At 46.9% G+C, this 12033-nt stretch overlaps 1 protein-coding gene across 3 annotated transcripts in view; it reads left to right on the forward strand.

The window, feature by feature from the left end:
• TMTC1 (transmembrane O-mannosyltransferase targeting cadherins 1) overlaps positions 1–12033 on the forward strand; it is a 188301-nt gene that overhangs the window by 111774 nt on the left and 64494 nt on the right. For all 3 annotated transcript variants that reach the window (XM_040972266.1, XM_040972267.1, XM_040972268.1), the window contains one exon: positions 1480–1601. In XM_040972266.1, coding sequence (XP_040828200.1) covers positions 1480–1601 — 122 coding nt within the window. The remainder of the gene's footprint in view (positions 1–1479; positions 1602–12033) is intronic.

Consider the following 12033-nt stretch of genomic DNA (forward strand, 5'->3'; position numbering starts at 1 on the left):
GCTGTTCCACTTTCTAGCCAGTCTCCTGCGCTGGAAAGCCTTAGAGTTGATGCCTTCTTTGCTCTCAGTATGGTCTCCCTTGCTGTCTCAGAAGGGTGCGTGGTGAATGGTGGAGTCTCATGGGGTATCAGTGAGCCTCCTGCAGTGTCAGAGGCAGTGTGTGCTTTGGGTTTCCAAGCCACCTGGAATGAAGGAAGGAGGCAGGCCTGATGGGGCTCAGAGCTCAGCTTGAAACCATGGCTTCTAATTTCTCCTGTCTTTCTGTTCTTTGTATTTAAAACAAGTACAAGAGCACCTCAAATAGCTTACTGAAAAAAAAATAGAATTAAAAAAGCGAAGCTATTTTGATTGAAGACAAGGTTTGAAATCTATATGGGTTTTCATGTTTGTTTTGCTTGTTTGTGACTTGTATCCAAGCTTTCTAGTACCTGATCTGTTTTGGTCTGGGCTACAAAAAGAAATGAAAAGAAGCTTATGTCCTGTCATAGTTGGGTTCTGACTCTATAGCAGATGAATTCTAAACAGAAATGTTGGTGGCTCAGAAGGATATTGCCTGCATTTGGTCTGGAAACTTGTTAACATAACCTACACATATCTTCTTCCTTGTTTTGATTGTGAAGGATATGATTTTTTCAGGTTAAAAAAAAAACTGAGAACATTATTTGAGGAATCATGAGTTATTTAATGAAAACTCTTGAAATCATATGGAATCACTCAGAAATGTAACTACTTTGTGTACCGTAGCCAATAAGCCAAACTTTTAATAAAATCTAGGTGACAAAAGTCCTATGATGCTTAAAAATTTACTTTGCTCATTTAAGGTGTTTGTAGTTCTGTAAAGTAGGGCTTTTCATTTATATTTGTAAGATATTTTATTATTTTTATTCTGCTATGAACTTTTCAAGATGTTTATCAGGAACATTTGGAGTTGTATCAAGGACTATTTTATATATATGGTTTTCATGTTAGATTTCCTTTGGAAAGTAAAAATGACACTTTGCCATATATTGCTGAGAAAAGCCTCGGCTCTGAGGTTTTTCTTCACTGGGGTCTCTGATTTCACCCTTAGCAATTAATTGTTTTTTTGTGTGTGGCTCTGTGTCTCTTGGACATTGAGGTCTCCATGGTGCCTAATTGTGCCTGAGTCTCTCCAGCAGCTTTGCTTCGTGGCAACAAAGCTTCTGGGGCCAAGGGCCCTGAACGGGGCAGGACCAAGGAGCAGGGCTGCCATAGGACCCGTGCAGAACAACCGCTGATGGTCCTTGAGTGTCCTGTGCCAGCATGAGACCTTGCAGATACTTTTTGAGAAGTGATGACTGTGTGTGTGACATGCCAGCAGTGTCAACCTGTGAGCTCTCCACCCAAAATTTACAGTGCTCTGATGTCTTGCTTCCTTTCTTGAGAGCTTGGAAAGCGCCGGATAAATGCTGACTAAGTGGAATTAAGCATTAATTTGTCCTTTACTGTTGTGTGTTGCAGAGATCGGAGCACGAGGAAGTCTTAGTGGGCTTGTTGTTCCTGGTCTTGCCGTTCATTCCAGCCAGCAATCTCTTCTTCAGGGTGGGTTTTGTGGTGGCCGAAAGAGTCCTTTACATGCCTAGGTAATTATTGCCCATGAATATCCCCTCTTTCCCAGACCTGCCCTCTGCCTCTGCTGCCCGTAGCTCCAGACTCTATGACAGCGAGATCTCCCGAGAGAGACACTCTCTGAGGTTGGATGCTCCCTGCCTTGTGCATGGGCACCTGCCTGGTGCTGCTTTTCCTCCACTCACTAGCTTTTCTCCGGCCGCAAGTGTGCAAGCCAAATGCCATGTGTTGATCTGACCATATTCAGGATGTTAGCGGCAATCATGTACCACACCCTTTGTGTCTGAATATTTCTTGCTAAACAGAATGAGAATAATTTTCTAGAAATATCGCTGACATTCATCAGGTGATTTGTCCTGTGTATCAGCTTGTTTGTTTGTGATGAACTTCCTATCTGCTTCTATTCCTCTTCATCCCCCTTAATTTAAAAATGGGAATGATGTTAAAATAGTTGGTCCTTGAACAAAGAAACACTACTAAATACAACAGAGGATACCCCCATGTGTGTTGTTCCTCCGTGGCCCTATACTGTGACTCTCTGAGCCAAGGTAGCTGTTGTTTTACTCACATGATGTTATTATGGGCCTTGATTCTGTATTGTGTGATCCTGAGCAAGACTTGAAGCATTTTTTCCATCCACCTTTCCCATTCTTAAAATAGAGATTTTGGGGCCCAGCACAATGGCTCAATAGCTAAGTCCTCACCTTGCAAGTGCCCGGATCCCATACGGGTGCTGGTTCATATCTTGGCTGCTCCACTTCCCATGCAGCTCCCTGCTGATGGCTTTGTTGGGGAGAGGATAGCCAAAAGCCTAGGGATCTGTGTTGGAGACCTAGAAGAAGCTCCTGGCTTTGGATCGGCTCAGCTCTGGCCGTAGCAACCATTTGGGGAGTGAATCAGTGGAGATGGAAGATCTTTGTTTCTCCATTTCTACAAATCTACCTTTCCAATAAAAATAAATAAATATTTTAAGAAAAATAGAGATCTTGATGCAACTTTTGGAAGTGTACACTTTTTGCTTATGAGAATGCCTTTTAGAAAAATTGGTTCTTCAGTAAGTTCTGTGAAGATGACGTTTCTTGACGGTAGTATCATAAATCACAAAGTTGGAGGGAAATCATTGTCTCTTTATGATGCTTTCCTAGAGATTTAAAAATGTGTATCATTAGAAATGATTTCTGTAATGTCTGGTTCCCCCAAAGCCAAATGCCTCAAAGCGTTCAGACTTGGTAGGTGTTTTTTGTTTGTAACTTTTTTTCCCCATGATACAGTTCCATAGTCTCGGGAATTTTCCCTTCCTTTCCCTTCCCTGGCACACTGCACCGTAATGCCAGCCCCAGAGTAGGTTGCTGTTTACTGCCCAGTGGACGCTGAATTAATTCCCATGCCATCTCTATGCCCATCCAGCCACTTTCCAGACAGGCAGTCCCAGAAGATTCCAGATCCTGTGATCAGGGCAGCGGGGTGCCGTCCTAAACCCTTGTTGCGGTCCGGGGTTACTGAATAGGTCAGATCACTAGCCCTAGTTGGGCGAGGACTCAGATTCGGGAAGCTGCACTAACTGAACAGTGTGTTGCTTTTTCAGTGAGTCCCTGTCTCTCTTTACCTTCCTACTTGCAGCTAACAGTGAAAGGAGCTGCACCCTAGGAATTTGCTCTGGCCTAGAATTGGACAATGGGAGTAGTCCATGCTGAATGAGAACTGAGAGCCTGGGGTAGGAATTGACTTAATGGTTAGCATGCAGCATGGGGTGTTTGCAACCCAGAACAAGTGGCTGGGCTCCAGTTCCTGCTAATGTGCACCCTTAGAGGCACCAGGGCATGGCTCAAATGGCTGAGTTTCTGCTGACCATGGGCATGTGGGAGATATGGATGGAGTTCCCAGCTCCTAGCTTTAGCCCAGTCCAGCCCTGAAACCAGCAGATAGGAGATTCTTTCTCAGTCTCATTCTCATTCTCACTCCTTCCCCTGTTCCATGTCTTCAAAAGTCTTTCTCGGGAATAGATGTCACCTGGCCCTGAGCAGCTGGCCTCTTCTGGGTGGAGAATGAGTGAGAGCTCCCATGTCTTCCTGGAGTTGCAGGTGCTGCAGAGGCTGCAGGCAGGCTGCGGAGCGGCTTGGGCACTGGGTCAAGCCTGCTCCTTGTGAGCACCCTGATGATAGGCCTTGGTCAAGCCTTTCTACACACAGGGACCTTCTCTCCATGAACCTCCTTCTAGTTATGGCCACTTTGCGTAGTTCGAGTGTTGAGGCTCTTTGAGGATAGTCCCTGTTAGTGGACTCAGGTTGACTTGTGGTTGTGGCATGAGTAACCTTTATGAAAAGAAAGCCAGTGGAGTTACCAGCTTGAGATCTCCCAATGGGAAGGTGGGCTTCCACTCACCATGTTTCAAGCTACTCTGAAGCCAAACCCTAATCCTCCACGCTCACCTATGAATGTCACAAAAGTCTTCCTCTGCAGTGCTTAAGCTTGAATGCACCCCATCAGTTCCAGCGCATAGATTTAGAGGTTTTATGAGAAAAGCCAGCAATCAATCAGACCAGTGGTGCTTCTTGGACCTCTGCCCTTGAGCCCACCATTGAACCTGTCACGCTCCTTGCTGCCTGCTGGGCTGCCTTGAGTTTGAGCCAGAAAAGGCCAAGGATCCCAGCTTCTCCCTCCACCCAACCCCGATTGCACTTTGCAAGCTGTCAATAAAAGGGACAGCATTTGCTGAGCACTGCTTGGCCTCCACAGCAGGTGGAAGCATGGATCAGTTCCAGGTTGGAAGCTGTTCTTGGCTGAATAGACAGGAGATTGAGGAGGAGGGAGGGTAGAAGTCAGCTTCTTGTAGAAATTTTCTTTCCTCTTCCCAAGAGGAGTATGTAATTTCATGGCTGTCTTTTTTTGTCTTTCATAAAATCTACATTAGAATCCTTTAGTGAGCTACAGTTTCTTAGAATTAATGAAGCAGGCATAGGTGATGAAAACTCTTAAAATGAAGTTATTGGAAGTGATCAGAGATTCAGTCATCACCCAGAGAAAGGATGAGTTACAGCAAGTTCCCGAGCAACTTAAGGAAACTGGGGTTAGGTCAGAGGGAAAGAGAATTCTCAGGAACAAGTGGAGGGAGGCATGCACAGTGTTTTGGGATTGAGCTGATCAGGAATCATTGAAGCACTCGAAATGGAAGTGACATAGCAGGGATCCTAGGGAAAAGATAAATAGTAACAATGGCCTTGTGTGTTTCTAAGGGCAGAAATTTGACACAGCTTGGGACACTTGCCTCCCATCTGGGGTGGCTGGGCTGAAGTCACCACTCTGCTTTCCATTCCATTCCGGGGTGCTAATGGGTGTGTGCATTGGCGCTGTGCAGCATGGCTGTGGATGCTCAAAATGTAGGCAACCCTTCTGTCTGCAGCACATAGCAATCGACTCAGGGTGGAATTGTTGATCTTTGGCAGGTTGCTCTTAGAACACCAATTACAGGAGATGCTTCTCAGAGTATAAAGCGATTAGGGTTGCCTTGAAGTCCCACAAATTCTCTGTAATGGGGTCAGGCTGACGTTTTCCTTGCTGGGAACGAAGGGCTGGCTTTCCCACGCAGGTCCTGAGAGTGCTGCTTGGGTTTGCTTCGGGGCCACGTGGAAGGTACAGGGCAAAAGAAAGGCCTTGCCATGCTGGTAAATGTGCAATTTCACAGAACTTACTTTTCCCAAAGTGTTGAGTGCCCCTGTGTCAATGAGAGCAGTTGAACAGTTGGGATCAAGGAGGGTAATCCACTGTTGGGCATGGACAGTCGGTGAGCAGCAGGACAAGTGATGGTTAGCTGTTCACCTGGGCAAACAGCAACAAGAAACAAGAGGGTAAGGTCTGTCATTGAAGAGGGTGACAGGAGCGATGCTACAACCCTACTGTATTCAGAGATGACATGGTTCTGAGAGCAGGTGGGAAGCCTGCCTGTGCATTGGAATTTGCATTCTGAGGCTCAGGAATTAAGTCTGATATCTAAGCATGGGATTGGGACACCCATAAAAGTAACTTGTTTCCAGATCCATGACCGGTCAGGAATTGGTGAGGCTGAACCACTGTAGCTTGGTGGCAGCTGGGTCCTAGGGAGAGCAGAAAGCCCAAGAACCAGACAGAGGTAGCCATCCAGGGTCACCCTACCTCTTCGGCTTCCTTTGTTGTTTGGAACTCTTACCCTTTAGTGCATTAGTTGCACAGGGAAAGCTTGTCAGGGCACCACTCGAGCCAAAGCCGGGGAAAAGGATTCTTAAAGCTTTTCACCATTAATGTAAGGACACCAGCACCCAGAGGAGGGAGTCACCCTGTGTGCGTCCACATGTGTGCTGGCGGGATCATATGACTCCACTCAGTGATTCTTTAGATACAAGTCTGTGTTTTGTGCTTCTCGAACATGGTCATGTTACAACACCAGGTTTCTCTTGTAGAACCTGGGATGGTGAGGAAGTATCGTGTGTGGTTGCTCTGGGAGAAAAGCCAGAAAAAGAAAAATGCAGCTGTAGCATCATTTGGGGAACACAAGATGTTTGCTCTTTACTTCAGAGAAGTGTTTTGAAGCTTTTAAATGCAGCATTGGTTGTGTTACGTGTTTCAGCTTTCCTGTATCCCTCCTTGCTCTGTTCCTCCCCATGTCTTCCACCGTTGGTGTGCACAACTCCTGGGTCAGGCAGCCAGGGCCACCTGTGGTTTAGTAAACTACAGGGGGCCCCAGGGTCATCAAAGTCTTCCTTTGGAATACCGTGAGATGAGGTTGAGGACCATCGGATGAGGGTGAGAGTGGAAGAATTCTGACTGCTGTTCATGCCACTCTGCTCTTGTGGTGCCCGTGCCACCCTGTTTGTTCTCGGGAAGATGACCTGGGAGGAGGGGATGGGGTTGAGGAGCTAGGTTTCCTGCAGTGCCAGCTGCTCTGAAGAATGGAGTCCAGGTGCACAAAGACCTGGGGCTGCGGCAGACTGTGGTCAGTCCCTGAGTCACATGAGGATGCATGCTGTGTGAAGGTCATGACTAGCCAGGGACACAGGAGGGCTTTGCTAAGGGACTCCGCTGTGAGTGTTAAAGCCAGAGAGTGTGGACTGCAGACCACAGGCAAGTGCAGACTTCAAAGAGAGCAGTGGTCAGAACGAGTAGTAAGAAGGTCAAGGTGCTTACCGGAGCTGTCTGTCACGCTGCGTTATTATTCTCGGTGCTGAACGCAAGCTTCAGCTAAGTTTGGACACCTGTTTGCTGGGGTTGTGGTCCCAATGTTGCCGCACCCCATTAGGTAGGAAAGATGAATTTTCTTATCTGTTCTCTTCTAAAGGTGTTGGAAATCAGGATTTGAAAATAAGACTTGCAGTGTGTCATTTAGGTTCCAATGTGGCTAAAAGGATAAAGCACATGAAAAGCGTTGCAAGCTGTGCCAGGCAATTGCAGGTCGTTATTGCAGCCTACCCTGAAGAGGCTGAGGAAATCAAAGCCGTGGGCCTGGAGAAAAGGCAATCTCTCCTTCTCCCTCTCTCCTTTCTTCCATCTTCTCCTTTGGTTCTACAAGCCTCCTTGTTTTCTTTTCCTGAAGATGCAACTGGAGCCAAGAGTTGCCACTCAGCCTCTCTCTCTCTCACAAAAGTCCTGGATGCGGTGGTGCGCTTCACTGCATCTCTTTCTCTTTGATGCTGCACAAGGGAGCGTGCACATTTCAGTCATCTTAAAGAAACCAAATTTACTCTTTTGAAAACCCTGCATTGTCTTGTCCTTGTGAGGGTTTGGGTCACCATTTTGTGTATCTGTGTTTTTTCATGGTATTCCATAACGTAGAAGTTGGGTCAGAAGAGAAGTGTCAGAGGAAATTGAAGCATGATGGACATCTGACTGGGTCTATGCCTGCACACTCAGGAATGTGTCGGTGTAAAGGTGTAGCAGATACCAGTGTGTTCTTTATGCGTTTGCATCCAAAGGGAGGACGCTGGTCCCTGGAATGTGTGTGGGGAATGAAGTGAAAGCATTCGGTAGCAGTGGATTTGTTCTAGGAGGGCAGATTGTTTGGGACTTAATGTTTTAAAGTACTTGACTTTGACCAGAAGAGCATGAGGCCCTGGTAGAAAGCTTGGTTGAGAGTGCTTGGGCCACTACTGGAGGGAAGGAAGACAGGCCTGGAGAAAAGACCAGTCCTGGGACCATTCTCCGAGTGCTCATACTATTGCTCAGTCAGTCTTATTCCCTGACTTTTTTGTTCAGTTCAGCTTCTCCTATCTTCAGCTCTACTCACGAAGTAAGTGCTGGGAGTGCAAAATGAATACACTGTTCATCTATCCATAAACAATTGACCCAAGCATTTAAAGAATTCATCTTTGTTCTTACCAGGATTGAATATAAAAGCATCTTCATTGTGCATTAATTCCCCAGAGCTCATAAGTTTCATGATCTTTATCTCCACAAAGATCTACATTGTTGAATAGAGAGATTTCAAATAGTGTAAGAGATTTCCTTAAGTGTTCGCAGTATATACACTTCAGAACCTCTGGATTGCAGCTTCCTGCTAATGCATGCACTGAGAGGCAGCAGATGACGGCTCACGCACTTGGATCTCTGCCACTTGGATAGATTTTAGTTCTCCAGGTTCTGATTTTGTCAAGTGTTACCGGTTTGCGTAACAGAGCCCCTTAATGTGCTTCCAGAAAGTCTCCCTTAGCAGCCCAGAGTTTTCTTAACCAAACTAAAGCAAACTTCTCTGGAGTCATCTCCCAGAAGATCGGAAAAGCCTGTAGATCCTCTTTCAAGATGAAGCATTGCCCTGCCACCAGCAATGCAGAGAGCCCATTGGGCTCACTTGCTGCTGGGATCTGCCTTCAGGGAGATGTTGAAAGATGGAGTTGCGTAATGGAGAAGCATCTTGATGTCTGTAACGTTTAGGTCTCTAAGAAGTGTGCAAACTTAAATAGATATTATGTAAAACTGCTTAGCAGGTCTTTAAACTGTATGTCAGTACTGAGACTTTTGGAAAAAAAAATTGAATTGCTTGATTCAAATGCCTTTCAACAGTGGGAAGGAATGGCATGTGCCCTCATTTTGGTTATAGGAGAGGTCAGCAAATTAGTTACAGCTCATGAGCCAAATCTGCCTGTTTTTATACATTCCAGTGGGACAGAAGCGGCCAATTCTTTGCTTGCTATATGTCTGCTTTCCTGTTACAGAGGCGGATGTGAGGAGTAAGGAGACAGTTTCGTGGCCTGCACAGAGGAAAGGCATTTCTTTTAGCCTTCCAAGGGTGAGGTCTTTGCATCGGCTCAAGTCAACAGACAGTAAACATGTGACAGGGGGAAAAGTGTGCAGGTGTGTTACTATGCACGTGTGTAGGAGTCACACCAAATAGGAAACTGACAGCATTGGGTGGTTAGAGCTGAAGTGCCCTCCAATGGAACAGAGACACAAGCCTGGTGTCGTAGTTACTCAGTTATTGCAACTCCCCTGTTAAAAGCAGAACCAGTTCCCCCAGCTACTCTTGCTCCTACTTTCCAAAAAAGAGCCCACATCCATCATCCATCCCCTGTGTTACTCCACTGAGTGTGAAAAACCAATAGAAAGCTAGCTTGGCTTAGGGATTCCCCCATCCCCTCCTGGTGCCCTCCCCCTGTGGTGGATTCCTCCACCTAGTTGCAGTATTACAGTTCAAATTAAGTCAAGATTCTTTCATTGCAAGCATAATGAAATCATGTGTTTAACGTGCTGTTCTTGCTCCAGGTCCTACAAATCTGATGGCCAGATCCACAGAAAGTGCTTAGCACAGGGTCTGGCTTGAAGTACCGTGTGAGTGCACAGACGTGCGAAATCGCCACTTGCCCTTGCTGCCGCTGCTGTCATTCTTGTCTTGTGTCACTTTGTGGTTGTTGCCCTGGCGTGGTTAGCATCTCAGTGCTTTGCTTCCCATTGCTGTGCCACATGGCAGCTCTGCTTCTTACAGGAGGTGGTAAATGACTGTAGAAATTTCATGAATGGGGTAGTTGGTAGGAAAAGTAGGTCAGGCTGTGTGAGAAGTCATGAGGAGCACAAGAGTTAGACCGCTCAGTCAAAAGCCTGCCAGCAGGGCAGCAGATGGAGCGAGAACTCCAAAGGGGGAACTCTGCAGCTTTTGTCTTTGCTGGGTTTCCTGGCTGTGTGACTTGAGTCAGCAGGTCGGTAGCCTTCCACTTCTTCAGTGCTGCCATGTGTCAGACATGAATAGTGGTAACCCATCGGGTTGTGTGGGTAAGCTCAGATCAAACATAGGAAGTGCTGGACAAGACAGATAGAATAGAGAGTGGGCTTTATGTAGGTGGGAGGAGGAAGGGAGCTGGCACTGGAGAAAAAGCTGCCTGCCTGGCATGACCCCAGCCTCTCAGGTCTTTGTTCATTGTTCATAGGGCATTCCTGATCACCCACACTAAGCGCCCAACTTCCTCGCCTGCTTGACTTTTTTCTACATGATCTGTCATTAAGTGTAACTCATTCATGCAAGTTCTATGAGGGTAAGCATTGTTTCCCACTTGCTCCACTCTGTGCTCCATGTCTTTTTTTTTTTTTTAAGATAGGTTATTTGAAAGGATGAGTTGTTGAGAGAGAAGGAGACAGAAAGAGAGACAAATCTTCCATCCGTTGGTTCATTCCCCAAATCTCCAGCCAGAAGCCAGGAGCCAGGAACTTCTGTGTCTCCCACATGGATGCAGGGGTCCAAGGACTTGGGTCATTCTCTGCCCCTTTCCCAGACACATTAACAGGGAGCTGGATCAGAAGTAGAGCAGCCAGGACTCCATCCAGCATCTTAGGTGGAGTTAACCCTCCAAGCCACCATTCCAGCCCCACTAATGTCTTTAACAGTGTAGACCTGTGGCGATGATGCTTGTGAAATATCTGTGAGATGAGAGGCTGTATCCCAGAGATCATCACCCTGGGCCTGCAAGTATCCCCCTCTTCCATGGTGGTTGCAGTCTGGGGCTAGAGGAACAGGAATTTTTTTTTTTTGAAGATTTATTTTATTTTTATTAGAAAGGCAGCTATACAGAGAGGAGAGACAGAGGGGAAGATCTTCTGTCCGATGATTCACTCCCCAAGTGAGCGCAACGGCCGATGCTATGCCGATCCGAAGCCAGGAGCCTCTTCCGGGTCTCCCACGCGGGTGCAGGGTCCCAAAGCTTTGGGCTGTCCTTGACTGTCTTCCCGGGCCACAGGCAGGGAGCTGGATGGGAAGCAGGGCTGCCGGGATTAGAACCGGAGCCCATATGGGATCCCAGGCGTGCAAAGCGAGGACCTTAACCACTACGCCATCGCACCGGGCCGAGGAACAGGAACTTGAAGAGTCTCTGTGGTCAGGAACAGTGAAGACATTAGCATAAAATAGTAGAATAACACAAGATTGTAGGGAAAACTCTGCCCTTTGATGTTTAAGGTGGGGGTTGTAGAAATGAGGAGTGGTTTGGGCGTTTCTGAGTTTTTCCATGGTAAGTTCCTCTCTGGAGCATGCCATGTTTCTGAAGCATCCACGCAGCAATGGAGTCTAGCTCTAGGGGTGGGTGGATGGTGGGCTGGGGTCCCTTGTCTCCTTAGCCCAGGTGGTTCATCATCAGGATGTGTAAGGCGTTGACTCCCTTTGGATAAACAGTGAACTCTGTAACCTTAGGGAACTAGAGCTCTGAAATGGTCCTCGGGGTCGCCAGGTCACATGCCTCTCTCCTGTTTTTCTACTGTTGAAAACTAAGCACAGGCATTCAGAGACTCATGTTTAGGGATAGGAAGCATGATTTCTTTTTATGATACCAATTTGGTTGATTAGATTGGATTCACCGAGAGAGGAGCCTGTATTTCATTACCAATTGTATTTTTACTGCCTACAATACTACCAGTCACACAACAGGAAGAATGGATAAGGAATTGAACAAGTGTATGAACTCTATTGAGTTGGGGCTTCTGATCAAAATTCCTTTCTGAGCAATGCATGGCTTAATTATGCAAACTGCCTTAAAATAGTCTGTAATAATTTGTAGTTGTCATCTTTGGAAAACAGTAGCCTCCAGCTGCTCTGGGTCACACAACAATAATGGCGTGGTGTATCTGTATGGATGCAGAGATGATGTCAGGGACCCCAAGCCGCGCCAGGGGTTCAGGGAACTGACAGCCCTGGGCGTGGAAATCCTGCTCAGTCAGGAAGTGAATATGGAAGAATACTGAGCCTGGGTCAGCAGGAGGTGCTGTCGGTCCTGCCTGTCTGTAATGAGCTCAGATTCTGGCCTATGCTTACATCTTCCAGAGCAGAAGGGTGTTGTTTGCTGTGGTGGGAGAAACCCTCTGCAGAGCATCTCTTATCACTGACACAGGTGCCCTTCGCTGAGCAGCAGCCCTGCCACAGCGGAAGGGATGCTCAGACTGTCCCTCCAGAGCTGGGTGCAGCATAGGCTCCAGGTTTGGACACTTGGTGGCAAAAGGCTCTGC

The sequence above is a fragment of the Ochotona curzoniae genome, unplaced genomic scaffold (assembly GCF_017591425.1).
Source record: "Ochotona curzoniae isolate NIBS_2020 unplaced genomic scaffold, NIBS_Ocur_1.0 contig_2235, whole genome shotgun sequence".
Taxonomy (NCBI): domain Eukaryota; kingdom Metazoa; phylum Chordata; class Mammalia; order Lagomorpha; family Ochotonidae; genus Ochotona; species Ochotona curzoniae.